The sequence below is a fragment of the Poecilia formosa genome, unplaced genomic scaffold, assembly GCF_000485575.1.
Source record: "Poecilia formosa unplaced genomic scaffold, Poecilia_formosa-5.1.2 Scaffold168, whole genome shotgun sequence".
In the NCBI taxonomy this organism is placed as follows: Eukaryota; Metazoa; Chordata; class Actinopteri; order Cyprinodontiformes; family Poeciliidae; genus Poecilia; species Poecilia formosa.
In genome coordinates, this window is record NW_006800107.1 from 519866 (window position 1) to 536718 (window position 16853).

The 16853-nt window shown below is 38.8% G+C and overlaps 1 protein-coding gene and 1 non-coding gene across 3 annotated transcripts in view; both read left to right on the forward strand.

The window, feature by feature from the left end:
* galnt14 (UDP-N-acetyl-alpha-D-galactosamine:polypeptide N-acetylgalactosaminyltransferase 14 (GalNAc-T14)) overlaps window positions 1-16853 on the forward strand; it is a 153792-nt gene that overhangs the window by 113238 nt on the left and 23701 nt on the right. For both annotated transcript variants that reach the window (XM_016677872.1, XM_007564779.2), the window contains exons 6-9: window positions 5877-5998; window positions 10294-10381; window positions 12292-12376; window positions 14995-15098. In XM_016677872.1, coding sequence (XP_016533358.1) covers window positions 5877-5998; window positions 10294-10381; window positions 12292-12376; window positions 14995-15098 — 399 coding nt within the window. The remainder of the gene's footprint in view (window positions 1-5876; window positions 5999-10293; window positions 10382-12291; window positions 12377-14994; window positions 15099-16853) is intronic.
* On the forward strand, window positions 395-468 carry trnat-agu (transfer RNA threonine (anticodon AGU)). The gene has a single exon. It is a non-coding gene; the product is annotated as a tRNA-Thr (tRNA).

Here is a 16853-nt window from a genome sequence, read left to right on the forward strand (position 1 = left end):
AAGAGGAAGGCTCTTGTTGTCTCACTGCACCCTGGAAGAAGCATAACGTACAAAATCTGTTTCTATCCGGTTTTGAACCAGAGACCTTTTGCATGTGAAGCAAACATGATAACCACTACACTACAGGAACTCATGTTCTGTATGTTGCTTCAGTTTGAGTTTTTAAAGTTTGACATGTCAGATTCAACGCATTAACATCAGACTGAGGATTGGACTCAGATGCCTGGATTCAGAGTTCAGATTAGCCCGTTGACCTGATTGGCAACAATCCATTTACACTGATTTAATATATGTTCCAGTATATTATTTTTATAAATATGCTACAATTAGAAGAGTGAGTTTGCCAAGATCATGTGAGTTTTTCTTAAATCCATAGAAACTTCACATTCTGTGTGGCTGGTTAGCTCAGCTGGTTAGGGCGTGGTGCTAGTAGTGCCAAGGTCATGGGTTCAATCCCCATACAGGCCAATTGAAATATGAACTGTTTCAGACAATCAACTTCAAAGTAGCATTAAGTTAAACCATTTCATACACTAATTTTGGAAAACATAGGAATATCAGCACTTTTATCAAATCTTCATTGTGGTAAGATCATGTAAGTTCTTCTTAAATCCATGGAAACTCAACAGTTTGTAAGGTAGGTGAGTTAGCTCAGCAGGTTAGAGCACCGTGCTGGTAATGCTGAGGTCGTCGGTTCAAACCCCGTATGGGGCAATTTATGTGTAAGGTCTTTCAGACAATCAATACTTCAACATAAATAAGGGTTCAAAAATAAATTCACCACTTCACAATAAAATAATGGTTCAATACTTTACAATAAATAAGGGTTCAAAAATAAAATCAACACTTCAAAAATAAAGAAGGGTTCAAAATTAACACTTTACAATTAAAAAAATTATTTTTGAAGCATAAAAAATGGTTCAAAAATAAAATCAACAGTTCAAAATGTATAATGGTAACTGTTTCTGTCTGTTCAGTCCATAAACTAAGCCTGGGATCAAAAAATGTATTGAAGATGTCATAAGCAGAGACAGAGGCTTGCACTTACAAATAAAAAATGGTTAGGAAGCGCATTACAAACCTTTGGTTGAAATGGCGCGTTAAATTCAAGTCTCCATTCCAGACCAGAGAAAACTAAAGAGAATGCAACGTTGTGTTAATCCATTTGAGGAGCCGGCAGTTTATCTTGAGGAAATAAATGACGATGCAAAAGTTAATTAGACTGTAACATGCGCAGTCCGCTGCTCAACCACTGCGGACGAGAATCCGCCGCTGCAAAGAATTAGAAACCGCTGGAAGTAACTCATCCAGAAGATTTAACAAACGGAGCCTCCTGGGTTCACGTTACCCAGGAGAGCAGCGGTCTGGAGGAGCTGCAGACGTAACATCTGTCCGTTTCGGAGAAGCGAAACCACGCAAAAAAAAAAAAATCCTGGTAAAAGCACACACCGGACCGCGCAGGATGAAACTCCCACAGAGTTCAGTTGATCTGTTTGGATCAGACAGATCCAACTGACTGATGAATTAGCGCAGATTTTTCTGCAGATGGGAACCAGGAGGAAGTGCGTTCAGACCCCAGAGGGGGGTGAAGTGATGCTAATTTAAGTGAAGCAACTTAATTTAATTTATTAAAAGTTATTGGGGCCCCAGTCAGTGGTCTTTTTCACTACGAGAAAAATGCAGATACATTTATCTGCTTAATTTGTGATGGGATCTGGATTCACGGTGAATATTAACTAAACCGCATAAAATGCAACTAAATAGCCGATGTTACTATGATTGTAATTTCACAGATAAAAATAGTACAGGACCGATTTATTTTTTATGTTGTTTTTTATGTTGTTGGTGCAGCCCTGACACCAACTCACACACATCTTCATTAACAGCCTTACTTGTAAATCGATTTTTCTTTTCTTGGGTTAGGGTTTGGTTTCATTTTGATTGTTTGTTGCTTTTTTCACAGTGAAGGTTAGCGAATGCTAGTGACTTTACTCAGAGCCCAGTGCTGTACATGAGGAGGCTGTTAGAAAACACCAACTGTGTTTCTATCAAGGGTTTTGTGTTTTGAAGTCACATTAGAAATGTTTGATGGAAACAGAAAAATTCAAAATAACTTCTTCACCTTCGCAAAAAAGTTCTTACACTTGATTGAGACTTTTCCAAAAAGAAGTTAATGCACCAAGTAGAAGATGGAGACACATTTTTCCCATGATGTTCTGATGTAGCAAATGTTCCCAGTCCAAACCAGACCATGACATGACAACTGGATATAAAAAGAACTAATGTTATCCTGATAGACACAGAGGTTAAAAACGATAACAGATGTTAGTGCTGAAATGCTTCTTTTTCTCCAAACATGATGCTCTGCATTGCAGCCAAACATCTGCTGAGGGAGAAAATTCTTTCATGGTTCTTGGTTTTTTTAGTCAAAATGATCTGAATATGCATCTTGAATTGATGAACAGCAGAAATTTCTACCCTGTAGTCGTTGTTGTTTTTCAGTATTGACTCTATAATTAGTTTTATTAATCTAACATCATATTTAAAACATTTTAAAGATTTAAACTGTCTTGTTTTCATCTTGTTTTGCTGAAGGTCCAGAACTTTCTTGGAAAGTAGATTTTTAATCTCAATGAGTTTCTCTTCCTGGTTAAAAGTTAAACAAACCTTGGCATTGTGTTAACATGCTTCCTTCTGCTCCAGAGCCGTAAAATACAAAAGCTGCTTTTATTTTATCGGTGGTCACCATGACGATGATCAGTTAATAAAGCTGATATCAGGCTGCTTCCCTGAAGCAGGGAGGGTGTACTTACTTTGCCCATGATTATGGTCACAGGCATAAAACTCTTTTTGTTGCTGTTTCAGTTATTTGACCGACTGTTGTGAATAAATGTTGCTAAGCGGCTCTCAGGGGCCACAGACAAGAGATCAATAAAACACATCATAAAACTGGAGCAATAATAGAAAATAAAAGCCACACGACAGAGATGAACAGATCTAAACCTGGAGCACATGAAGCGTAAACCTGCTCCTGGTTTACCTGTCAGAGCAGGAAATGATCAGTTTAAAGTGTTTGAAGGAAAAGACTTCGATGCAGACTGCTTCCTGAGGTCAGAGCCGTTTCCTCACAGGCAGCAGAAGAAAACACTTACAAGCCACTCCAGCAGGCTTGTTGGAGTTTGATGAAACCAGTGCCATTTGAACTCACATTACAGCTGGAAAATAATAGTCTTCACTCCTCTAAAGTGTCCCTGCCCCGTCTGATCCCGCCGCTCCTTCCTGCTACTGTTTGCTTGACATCTCCTGGTTTCTGTCCTTCTTCCCAGCCTGGTTAGTTTCTCCTGCCTTCGCCTCGCCTCTTTGTCTCGGAGACAAAGCGAACACTTTGCTACATGTGGCTGCTGAAGGATTTCATTACAGACTCACAGGAGCAGGTTTCATCAGTCTGGCTTGTTAATAGTTTATGGCTTTAGGCTTTTCGACTTGATTATCTTTTTAATGGTCATAAAAGCTCACCAGTCTGGCTCTGTGTGTCTTTTCTGTCAACCACAGATGGTTTATGCTGCCACGATAAATCCTCTCGCTTCTTGTATTCACATTAACCTCAACCTAATCCAAAGCATTTTTAATGGGAAAAAATGATCATATTGTACTTAAAAATACAGATTTTTTATTTGGAGTATCTAAAATATTCTAAAGAATCTGCAGCTGGGCTGAAATATCAAGGTGCAATGCTAGTTGACTCGCTACTGGAAGGGTTATTCACATAAAGTGGATTTTTTTAAGTAAAACATTTTTTCTACTGCTTGCCATTTTCATTTACTGTTTACATATTTCATTTATGTTTACTTTCAGATCTTTGAAATATTCTCTGGAGTCCTGCATTTATTTTAAACACAGAATGATTCAAATAAACCTGGTAGATCCTGAGGTATATTACAGCCACTTTCAGGCAAAAAGCAGAAAATATGCTGATTGTTTCTAACAGTTGTGATAGAAATCACCTGACGGATTAGTTTTTGGTAAGTGACTTGGATCCCACTTGCTCAGTCTCTTTTTTTCGAGTTGCTTCAGTCAAATCTCTGTCAGAGACATCTGGACTGTTGAGCTTTCCTCAGAAACATTCATCTTTATCAGGCCTTCCTGGTTAAATAAATGTAAAAAAATAAATAAATAAAACAACCTCCTATTGCAAAATGAACCTCAGATCCAGTGTTACTACCAACTTACAGTGTGTTCCTGTTAGCAGAGAGGAAGAAGCTCAGAGTGAGAGTAGAGTACAGCTGTGAATTATCAGCAGAGATTAAAGATCATCTCTGCACACTGCGTCGGCTCTGAATGCGTTTATGTGCATCTAAGTAAACGGCTGCCGACTCGGGTCACTTTATTCCTCCATCAGTGTTTGTGCCGGCCCGCGTGTGGCTCCGTTTGTGTGTGGGTCCATCCATCCAGAAAATAAAGCCTTATTGAGGATGAAATGGGATTTTTAATTGGCTGAGCCCCGGCCTAACTGCTCTGCGTGGAACTTCACGGCCCCTTGTACAATGTCACCGACACACACAAACACAACGGACCCTCGGCGCCGTGCACACTCAGCCGTGCACGTGTGCGCACACTGACTGAAAAGACACATTCACGCAGGATATATCTATGTGTCAGGGAGTATTGATTAGACCATTTACACCAAATAGAGGAGAAGACTGGCCGCCATCAGGGAGACCTCCCTAACTAGCTCATTTACACACACACACACATTTAAAAACGACCTGAAGTCACCCGACACACACACATCGACTCTCCTCCTTCACTCGTCTGTTTCTGTCCTTAAGAAGTGAACAGACGAAGCTTTTCTCCCAGACGAAGCCTGACACGTACATGCAGAGTGTGATGCGGCTGTTAAAAGGTTGTCTCCATGTCTGACAGCGCCTCTAAGAGCCCACATCGATTTTCCCCTCCGCTGACGGTCTCTGAGAGCCAGGAGGCCAGAGAGGGAGGGATCAGATGTCAATACATGCAGCAAGGCACTCACACCACCGAGGATGATGGTTCCATTCCCACCACGCCTCGTTGCTTTTTCAGGCGGACTAACCAGCAGCCATGTTTAGTCGGATTTATTCCAACTCCAGTTCATTTTTCTAAAAGCTCCGGTTTGTTTGGGGAGCTGTGGATACGTAATCGGACCAAAAACATGGCCTCCATTTCGGTCTCTGTTGGGTTGAATTCAACTCTGTTACAGTTCGAATCCACATGTGAACGCCAAGCAGACCAGAGACGGTTTCAAAAGCAGGAAGTGGACTACAAGCCCATGGCATTATGGGTAAATATGACTACAGCAAATGCTTGAGTGTCAGTGTGTTTTCACACCTGATAGTCTGATAGACTCAGTTTGATTGGGACCAAAACTGCAACATTTGTTAAATTTCCAGCTGCTGTGGTTCTCTTTCTCATGGCACTGAGTCAAACCAACCAAACCTTCGAAAAACCTGTTCCCCTCCTCACCTGTGGGGGCGCTGCACCAAGAACCACTGAAGAAGACTCTGAGTGCATCTTCATTCTTGGTGAAATCCAAACTAAAATGGAGTCAGATTTTAGGGATTGTAGGATTTTTCTTTTGTTTTTGATTTAAAAAAAACCCACAAGAAATTCCACCTGCTTCCTCTGGACTCAGGTGTTGTTTTGGTTTAATTTACCCAGAATGCCTTGTGCTACATTCTACTTCCTGCTTTTGGAGCAGTGTCCAGTCTGCTTGGCAAACAAGTAATTAAAATGAAAACATGGTCAGTTTCATGCATGAGTTAATTTGAAGAAATCACATCTACCACGTTATGAAATTACCTTAAGATGCCAGAAGCTCTTAAACTGTGTTCCTGCCTCAGGCCTGATCCGGTCCAGAGTCCGAGGGGCCGACGCAGCCAGGGCCGAAGTCCTGACCTTCCTGGACAGCCACTGTGAGGTCAACAAAGACTGGCTGCCCCCCCTGCTGCAGAGGATCAAACAGGTGAGCTGCAGCCTCATCATGCTAACCAACACATCTGGAAGGGTTGAAACTCTCCAGAAACTGGGATCAGCAGCTCCAGTAACATCTGCAGAGTTCCTCACAGCTTATAAACCCCATGAAAACCCTCTGAGTGTGTTTTTGTGTTTGCAGTTGCTTCAGGAATGAAATGTGTTCATTGTGAAAGTAGCCGTCTCTCTGATTGCCTCTCATTAAGAAATAAGTGCTGCACTTTCTGCTTCCCCACGCTCCCTCCTCCGCTGTTTGTCTCTGCTGTTTGAGCCGACTGCCTTTAACTGCCCTTTCCTCTCTTATCTGTCTGCTCCTGTTTTGGCACTTGTCAGTTCTTCCACAGTTTTACATCTTTTCTTTTTCCTTTTCCATCGCTCCTGCTCTTGTTTGTCACCGCTCTCTTCGCCTGCAGTTATTTTCCTCCATTTATCGCCAGACTTCACCTGTTGCCATCACATTCTTACTATTTATTTATTTCAAACAAATTACCTCTCTCTATTTTCTTTAGTTTAATTCTCACATGTTCAAGTCTAAAATATTCAAGCTATTTTTTGTTTATAGACTTGGTGAAATCTTGGTTTTATATTTTTAAACTGAAGAGAGTTCTGCTAATAATCTAATTGTGTGATTCACACAAAGACTGAAGTTTGACAGTTTTTCCTCCTTTCCTGATACATTCTCGTCCTTACTGTTGTTTCATAACTTTTTCTACTTTTATTCATGGCATCCACCACTCTCAAGTTCTTCTTCAGGTTATTCTCTCGGTGTCCTCTCATTTCCTGAGTTTTTTCCACCGATTCATCAAGTCAGCACATCCTTTGTTGGTATTAAAGACCTTTGATCTCCAGTGTAGAGGCGGATCAATAAGTAAATCCACCTGAGAGTCAGGAGTGTTTGGGCTGCAGTGTCAACATCATCGTTATTCATTCCCACAGCGTGCGTACGTGCGTTTTAATGCACAACAAGTCGTTTGTCACTGTCCATGCCGGTCATTTTATAGTCGTATATTTAGATTTAAATGTATGAAGTATTGATCCGGGTCAGCAGAACCCCACACCGCTCTAAAATCCGATCACCTTTCAAATAATTGTCTGTCTTTTTGATAGAGAGCTGAAATCTCACCAGTATTTCAATTTATCTTAATTCCTATAGCTTTCAGTCATCGTGATGTGGAATTTTATTAATAACTCAGGATGAAATATAGTTCATTATTCACAGCAGATCATTTAACAACATTTTGTTTTAACATCTTCTTTGTCGGTTATAACTTTACCTTTATTTGTGCCGCTCAGCTGCAACAAGTCAGTCAATGAAGGTCCATAAAAAAGAAAAAGAAGAATATTGACAAGTTCTTTATTTCAGCAACTTATCGACCAGTTCACTAAGCATGACATTTTACAAATTACATACTTGTAGCCTTTATTTATGCAGACGTTCTGTCTACACTGTTGAAGATGGTGTTTGCAAACCAGCCAATCTGGGAGGAGAATTCACTTTCCTTGGTTCTCATTGGCTGAACCCAGAAGAACAGAACCAAGTCTGTAGATTTTAGCTTCTGTAGTTGTAATAAGATAATTAATGCACATGTTTGGTGTTTGAAGTATGTAAATAGGAAGTTATAGGGGTTTTTTTAGACGGAGTCTCTTTCCATGTATTTTGAGACGATGATGTGACATAATGTTCAGGAAAACATCACTGGGCTGCTACTATTTGTGGAATAAATAAACAAGGCAGGTAGTTTACAATAATTACACTTTTTTTTACTACTAACCATGTTATTTCCACCCACTCAGTTTATAAAAATATATATTTTCAAAGGTGAAACCAGTTATTGTTCATCACTGAGGCGTCTGGACTTTGGGGATTATTGTACATTTCTAGAGTTTCTCTCATGAATTTCCATAAGAACACAGTGATGTAGTTCAAAAAGTTTCCATTGCTTTGTTTCTCTCCTTTTGTTTTTTCTCATGAGCAATCTGTTATTCTAAGAATAAAGCTGCATAAACAACGAGGAGTAACTTTTCCACTCTATCAGCTGTTTAAATATTCTCCTTGAAAATCTTTCTTCTTTTTAAGACAACCTTTAAAAACATACTTATGCAACAGGATGAAATCCAAAAACATGACAAGTAAATTTATCCTTTATGAAAGGTGGGAAAACTAAAACATGCTGTTTACAGGGAGCAAATTGTGGAAAAATGTGGGACCAAAGCTAATAAGCTAGATGTGACACAGGAGAGAAACATGAAGATGGGCGATAATAGATGGTGATGATGAGGATGATGCAGATTGTTTTGGGGTCAGGATGCTCTCAGCTCAGCCATAAGATGTTCTCATTTTAAATTAGGTGGAAAGAACAAAATGACTGGAATTAAGAAACTGCTCCGGAGTGATTTGAAAATAACAGTCATCCAATTACAACACTAATGTCACGAATGCTTCTCCCTGAGTGCTGCACAGTGTCATTACCCTAACAGCTATTGAAGCAGCCGCAGCGCTCTGTGATGTGGCTGGAGCTACGGTGGGATGCTGCCCACGTCCCCTTGCACTGACCCTGCAGCTAATGGTCCAGAACCGCTCCACCTGCTCTGTAATATCACCGGCTGAAGGCGCATCCAGCCGTTTGACCAAACTAATAGAGGGACACCACATGATTTAACAGGGGGCCACGTCTGGCAGTGTTAGTGAAAGTGTGATGGAAAATTTGTACTTTTATCCTTGTAAAGAGCAAACTATGTCATCAGAGGAGGAAATATGTGGGCTATAAAGGGTTGTCATGTTGGTAGCGCTAACTTTAAAATGATTTAGAACTGTTTCTACATGGTAAACGCAGGATTCCTGTAGGAGCAATGAGAGGATACACACTTTGTTGGGTTACAGTGGATGTTTTCTGTCTGTTGTAGTGACATCGCCTTCATTTCCTAACAATATGAAAAACTTACGATATCCTTTGGTCTCCCAGCAACCAGCAGAGCCATGCTTACATGCATTTTGAAGATGAAAGTTTATTGATTTGTATGTCCTAAAGGTCTTAGTGTGGACACTGAGTCCGTGTAAATGAAGACCGTTTTACCTTTGTTGTGCCTCCCAGTAGATTCAGTTTGTTTGGGAGACAAACAGCAACATTTGTTTCATTTTTAGCTGCTGTGGTTTTCTTTCATACCAACCAAACCGTTTGAGCAACCTGTCCCTGTCCCTGCCTGCGGGGGCGCTGGACCAAGACAGGAAACATAAAAACCCTGAAGAAGCCACTGAGCGCAACTTCCTTCTTCACAAAATGGAAACAAAAATGGAGCACCGTCAGATTTTAGTGGTTAGAGAACTTTTTTTTTCTTTGGTAAAACACCATGAGCCATTTCTCTGCCAGGCTAGCTTATTTGATTTGGTTGTATTTACCCAGAATGCCCTGCACTTGCAAATTGATTTTGGAGCTACAGTCACCAGAGTTCACTTCAACCCAGGTGTTTAGCTCTTTTAAACTTATTTCACTAAGTTTAAAAATAACTTAGTGAAATAAAAGATATAAGTGAAGTTTGTACAATGTTAGGAGAGCTGGGAAACAATGAAATATATCTGGTGGTTTTCTGAACAGGACTGCTGGGAATAAAGCTTTAAACCAGTGTGCAGGGGGTCTAACAAAAAAAGTATCCCATAAAAGCAGCTTTAAGTGAGCATTTCTAGGTCACCTGCTTCAAGCATACCCTTGGAGACCAAAGTGTGTCATTGTCATTGGAGCTTATTGGTGAAGCAGTTGGTGTGGCTATGCAATGCAGACTGCTTCTAATTCTTGTAGATATCATTTTTTTCTGTCTTCTTTAAGTAATTTTCCTCCCTGTGGCCATCATGTATAAAAATAAAAACAATTTATTTTGACCTTTTAACCCTTGAGAGTTTATTAAAAGTTCTGTTCTTTCTGAATCCATCCTAGGTTTTTGTCTTTCTCCTTTCTTTCATCAGTAAAGTGAATATAATGACGCTGAATTGAAAAGAGCAGAAATAGCGGTCACTCTCACCGCAGTAACTGCTTCTTGCATGATTGCTGCCAAATGACTGAAAATTCCTGCCAGTGTGAGAATTATCATGACCTTGAAGTGTACTGTTACTTTCACACACAGATGAACACACACTGAACTGGAAATGTCATTTACTGGAGCAGAGTGTGAAGACGGGAATGCTGATAGCATCCATCTTTGCTTTAATTTACATTTTCCTTCTCATTTTTCCCTGTTTGTCCTTCAAAACTCAAACTTTGGGTGAAATGTGTTTGTTTTTCGTTTTGTACCCAGGATCCGACTCGGGTGGTCAGCCCTGTCATCGATATCATCAACATGGACACCTTCGCCTATGTGGCGGCCTCAGCGGACCTCCGCGGAGGTACGAGGAAATGCTGTTCTCCCACCTTCAGTCAGAAAAATAAAAATGGCTTTGAGGTGCCTTCAGGGTATCTTTTGATGGCAGAGAGAAACCCCTGAGGGTTTCTGATTTATGAGCGGGCCCTTCATGACGGGTTCATGAACCTCCTCTCTGCTCTGGAGCTCAAACGCCTTTGAAATATTTTCCTTTCAGCTTCCCAGCTCTCTGTGTTCGTTTTTCTTTCTTGCTGGATTCCCAGCGGACGCTGGGTTTGTTTCCTTCAATAGGAGCTTGTATTTGAAACGTGCTGACAGTCAAACACCTCACCATGAGTACTCATGCATAAGTTCCCTTGCATTTTCAGTATTTTTTACAATGTAAAGCTTAAGCACAGACGTTGGAAACAAATGGATTCGTTCTATATGATTCTCTCAGCTCGATTTATCAGGTCTGGATTGTGTTGTTGTTTACTTTCTGATTTGTGTTTACTTAGAATTAAATGACCAAACTTACATTTTCTTCTGTGAACTGAAATAAAATGTAAAGTTTTTGAAAAGAGCTCTAAAAATCTCAACTGTTTCTGTCGCAGTAATCAATTAATCAATTAATTGCATTATAGATTAAAACGAGCTCAATAATTTCCATTCTGATGATTACAAATTTTTGGAGGATTATTTTGTTAATATCTACATCATAATCTACATCATTTTTGGATTTGGTTGTTTATGATTTTTATTTCCATTTATTGATTTTGGTCGTTGTGTTTTATTTTGGATATTTCCAGTGTTAAATATTTTTAACAAAATTAAAATTTATTAGTTTTAGAGAGGGGCCGACTTCAACTTTTCAAGGAATATCAAAGTATTCCTTGAAAATGGTCTCAAAATAATAATGTTATTGTTCATCCCAATAATTACTGGGATAATTTATTGACCAACTTTACTTGTTATTGTGTTTATTTCTAAAATCCAATCATTAATAAATTCTAATAGTTTTTTTCTCCTTTGTATTCACTGGTTACAAACGTAAAAGGTAATTATGAATTATTGATGGATCAGATTATGAATGAATTACTCCATAACAGCTCATAGTTTGATAATATATCAGAAATCCTGAAGAATCTTCCTTATTTTAATCCTGACAGGTTTATGTAGCTTCATCTGAGCTGAAACAAAATGAGCAGAAAATAATTTGGTGTTCTATCACCCATCATCATTTCAGCAGCCAGTCTCTCCTAAGAGCTTTAAACTTCCTGTTTCCTGCTATTATCCTGTCTTATCCTCATCTTCCTCACTTGGTGGCTGCAATCAATGCCAGTCAGTGGTGATAATAGTCTCTCCAGCCCAATCCCAGCTACACACAGAGGACCGATGGTCAGAGATCATTTCATAACTGGATGGTGGCTCCCAACATAAAACGATGCCCTGAAAATGTGATTTTTAGTGATCCTGAGTTTATTTTTATCACATTTTGACATGTTTTTTTTAAATCTCAGTTTATATTTGGGATGCACCGATCCACTGTTTTCACTTCTGACACCAATATCTGAGGTTCAGTATCGATGCCGATCCATCACAGGAAAACAGCTGAACCCACATGAAATGTTTATTTTTTTAAACACAGACATAAATTTCCTGAATTACAGATTTTTAGTCCGATGAACTTTACTCTTTACTGTCACAAAGTAACAAGTTGGAGCATGGCACTTCAGATTTCAAACAAGTTTCATGAATGAGATTAAAAGTTTCTGCAGCTGAAACATTTACTATCTCTTCTCTTTTTTGATTTTTCAGAGCAACCTCTGATGAAACGTGATAATTGGCTTTATTTTCACACATCAGCATTCATTCTTTAAGCCGTTGCACATTCAGGCTGCCTGCTATTTGCAGCATTATGTGATGCTTACACGCATTTCTGTTTTTATCACTCAGGGTTTGACTGGAGCCTCCATTTTAAGTGGGAGCAGTTAACAGCGGAGCAGAAAGCACGCCGGACCGACCCGACCCAGCCGATCAAGTAATGCACAGAACACATTAAATCCTGACCCAATAAAACTTTATGTATGACATGGAAAGATGCTTACACCGAGGCCCGGTCAGAGCTGCCCTGACCTCAGACATTAACACGCTTAATAGCTGATCTGCTCTTGTGAGTTGTGAAGTTTGGCATTCATTTGAAGTTTTCATTATTAATTCTGCCGTTCAAGGTTTTAACAGCTTTTTTACATTCCAGTTCTGATGTTAACATGTTTATTACTGATGATTTTTCCTCAGGAGAGTCACATAAACAGAAAATAAAATATCTGGGGGTAAACAGGTTTAAGCTCTGAACAACCTTTAATCTGCATTTTGTCTGTAAACCAGGTTTATTTTTCTCTGGACATGTTGAATCCCAAGATAAACTTCTATCAGGTTTAAATTCTTTATTTTCAGGCTTTAAAACAATCAAAGCTGTGAAAATGTATTATAACAGATTTCTTCCATTTTTGCTTTTCTTTATTACTAATTGTATATTGCATAAAGATAATGCATTTTTTATTTGTCATTTTATTCACTAAGGGAAAAAATTATCCAAACTATTCTTGCCTTCTTGGAAAATGTTATGAGAACATTGTGTTCATTTTGAGGTTATTTATTTTACTTCTGCCTAATTTAAGTCGCTTAGATATGCTAAAATATATAGCATTTCTCTGTATGTCATTTTTCAAACTGTTTGATGATCTGATGAAGGTAGACGGTAAAAACCATGGAGATGTGAGTGTAAATCTGTAAAAAAGGAATTGGGATCATTTCTACTTACAGAAACAGCAAAACGTTCCTCAAAACAATTCAACACCAGAGTTGGATTTAAATATCTAATCGCTTCCTTCCAGGCTGTTAGCAGATATGGAAGACGTTCAGCGTTGAAAGTGTTGGTGAAAGTCGTTGTGGGCGTCTAACCTCAGTCTGCGGCTCCCATTTTCAAGCTTCAGCAGAAACTTTTAATTGCTTCTAAATGTGCGCCGTTTATGTGTGAAAGTGAGCAATAATGTGTTTGTGTGGTGGAATAAGATGCTGTTAGGAGTCTGTGTAGAAAGGCTTGACTTGGAGTTTACACCGGGGGGGGCAACGTGCGGTTCGGGGGCCATTTGTGGCCCTTACACGGATTTTGTGTGGCCCCCAACTGTTATTCAGGAATCATACAAATCACAATGCAGATGGAGACTTTTTATTTGGAATCCAGGTAAAATTACTATGGACATAATTTTCTTCCAGTGGAAAATGTTAGGTACAAAATATTCATTCTTTATAACAACATTTTTATAATAAGCAGAACCGCATTCATCCAGAGACTTTTACTGGAAAGCCGACATTTCTGCACCCAAATCAGCTTTTATCTGATTCATTAAACATGTAAACATACAGAGTGTTTGGAAAGAAAGTGACTCGAATCCTGTTCTTATACTGAGGACATATTTGTTAAATTGAGCCATACAATGAGAAATGCCTTTCTTTTCATACAGCTAACATGCTAAATCCTTTTTAAGTTCTCATTCTACATTAAATAACATCTCTCTACTACAAAATAAAAAAAGACTGATGTATTTTTTTTAGTGTTTTTGTTACTTTTTAAGGATTTTTGACATTTTTGACCCTCGTGACAAAATGTTTGGACATTCTTCACTTATGTTATGGATTCCTAAACTGTCCTTATGTGTGAGTGTGTTCATGTCTCTTTATTAGGAAACAACATATATTCCATCAAGGTTTTTAAAGTTGATTAAAAACAGTCGCATTCATCTGATGGGACCTTCTGAAACCCAAACAACTGATGCTTAAGAAACTTCTGAAGACTGCAAGTGAAGAAAATATGAATGAAGAAGGATGACTGTAGACTAGCATCATTCTGAAACAATTACAGTGAAAATCCCATTTTGTGTGTCAGGACCGGCTAACTGGAGCGCTGCGGCGTCCTGCTGCAGCCTGGATGACAAACGATGCGTGTCTGCACCTCAGCAGTCGGCAGCAGAGCCCTGCTCCTCCTCATTCTGACCTGTTAGTTCTGCAGTGACCGTGGCCACGACTCAGAAAACCTAATCCAATGAAAAATTACACAGCTCTAATCATTAATGCAGGGAGACTTTATTACTTAGAAGCATTCCTAATGAAAAACTGTTTTTTCCACTTTTGTCTCCTCATCTGGGAGCCAAATTGTGTCTCTTTGACTTTGTGCATTTATCCTTTTTCAACATGTCCAGAGAAAAATAAACCTGGTTTACAGACAAAATGCAGATTAAAGGTTGTGCTAATGTGTTAATAACTCTTTCGCTTTATATGACGTCTGATCAGCCTTGAAGCTCCTCACATCATTTCTTTACCAGGTCTGATTAATGCAGGGGACACACAGAGTTACACACAAATATGCAACTGTTTCTTTCTGAATAGATAGTCTGGATAAGGTTCTAGAGATTCTAATAACAGGACCAGGAAATTGGCCATAATATGATACAAAATGCAGCATCTGTTGTTGACTGATGTTTAAAATATCACCTTCTGTAATCTGTGGTCCTGAGATTTAAACATAATAGATGGATGAGGATGAGAGGAACCAAATGAAAGCAGCTCTTTTGTCTTTCTTGTGTTTCGGTGCGTCAGGACGCCGATCATCGCAGGCGGGCTTTTTGTGATCAACAGATCCTGGTTCAATCATCTGGGGAAGTACGACACGGCCATGGACATCTGGGGCGGAGAAAACTTTGGTGGGGATAAAAACACACACACACACACACACACACCTGTACGACAAACCCGTCAACACCTCAGACAGTCAACAAACTGTGCTGAGTTTTATTATAGTTTTATCTGACAGAGCAACACAGAAGAAGAAAAATGATGCATGATTTTTAATTTGTTCAGAAAAGGAAAGTGTATTTATATTCAGTTCTCTTTCCTCTGGTTCACATCTTGTTAAAAAATCTCCTACTAAGCACCTTTTCTATCCTATAATTAATATATTTTTAATAATCACACAATCAGCTCTACATTGTTAAGTGTTAAATGTCTGAGCTTTTCACATGTTGATGTGAAAAGAAGGATTTTCTAGCTGCAGATGCATCAGGGGTTCAGAAAAGGAAAACTGCTCTTGTAATAACAACTTTATGGCAATGAAATGTTTATTTTCTTATTCAAAAAAGGAATTGAATTATTTATTTGTTTGCATTTTAAATGTATTTTTAACACTGTATAAAATAATCTTAAATTTAATGAAAGATCTGCAGAATGTGGCATTTTTTTATCTGATTAATCGTCAGATTAATCGATGGAATAATCGATTACTAAAATATTTGTTATCTGCAGCTCTAATGAGAATGGCCCAGTCAAAGTCCAGACCTGGCTAGAAATATAACAATTTGTATCAAGAGTTAAAATTGGAGTTTAAAATTAAAACTCTTGGATCATTTTCCTTCTATTGTGAAAAAGTTCAAGAGTTGTGAATAAATTTGCAAACCTGAGTATATTTGACAAAGTCAAGAAAAACCATTTGAACTTGTTGGAGTATTACATCACTCTCCGTTAATGATGTAACCAATCTGTTATTGGTTTGTAATATGAGAGCGCTTGATGCAACGTGTTTCCCTGATTGTTTCATCAACAGTGTTGCAGCAGGAAGTCTGACATGTAAATTTAATTTCAAAATATTCTGATGAACGAGTTTCTTTCTGCTAAAATGAGAAGAGGAAACAGACGAAAACGCAGTTTATCCATGGAGCTTCTGGACTCATTACTGTCAGAGAGCGAGGAAGGTTGCACTGCAGAGACATTTAGAAATGGATTTAACTGAGCTGTTAATGGCGTTTATATTCACAACAGAAATATAATATGTCAGCAGAAATAAACAGAGACAACAAGAGACCAAATCCAATCAAATCTGTTAAAATGGCAAATTTAAGAACAACAGGCGTTGGCAAAGTGCTGCACACAAAAACAACAAATAATAATTACAACATAAAACAAACACTGTATAAAAACAAATGGATCGCTCACTCTTTATTAAAAGCCGGTGAGTAGAAATGTGTTAGATGTTGTTATTATCTTCAGATTTTATTTATTTTTTTCCTGGTCTTCCACCTTCCTGGACTTTTCTGCTCCTTTCATGCAACACGCTGCTGTTTACTGCAACACATTTCATGCACCATGCTTCAGTTTAACCTGCCATGTTTCTGTTTCAAACATTTTGACAACCAGACTATTTAAAATCTAATAGAAATGTCTCTGAAGGAGCAGAATTATTCTATTTATGAAATGATTAAGTTTCCCTCTCTTTAATGAGTCTTGTGACGTGAGCAGAGTGAATTATAGAGCGACTGGGTTTAGAAAGCAGGAGTCGTCCATATCAGATGGATGAAGGTGAACTTTCCTCTGGGCTGATAAAAGTCCAGCGATGACATTCCTCCAGCAGAACATCTGGCTCTCCTGCTGCTACCTACCTGCAGTGTGTGTGTGTGTGTGTGTGT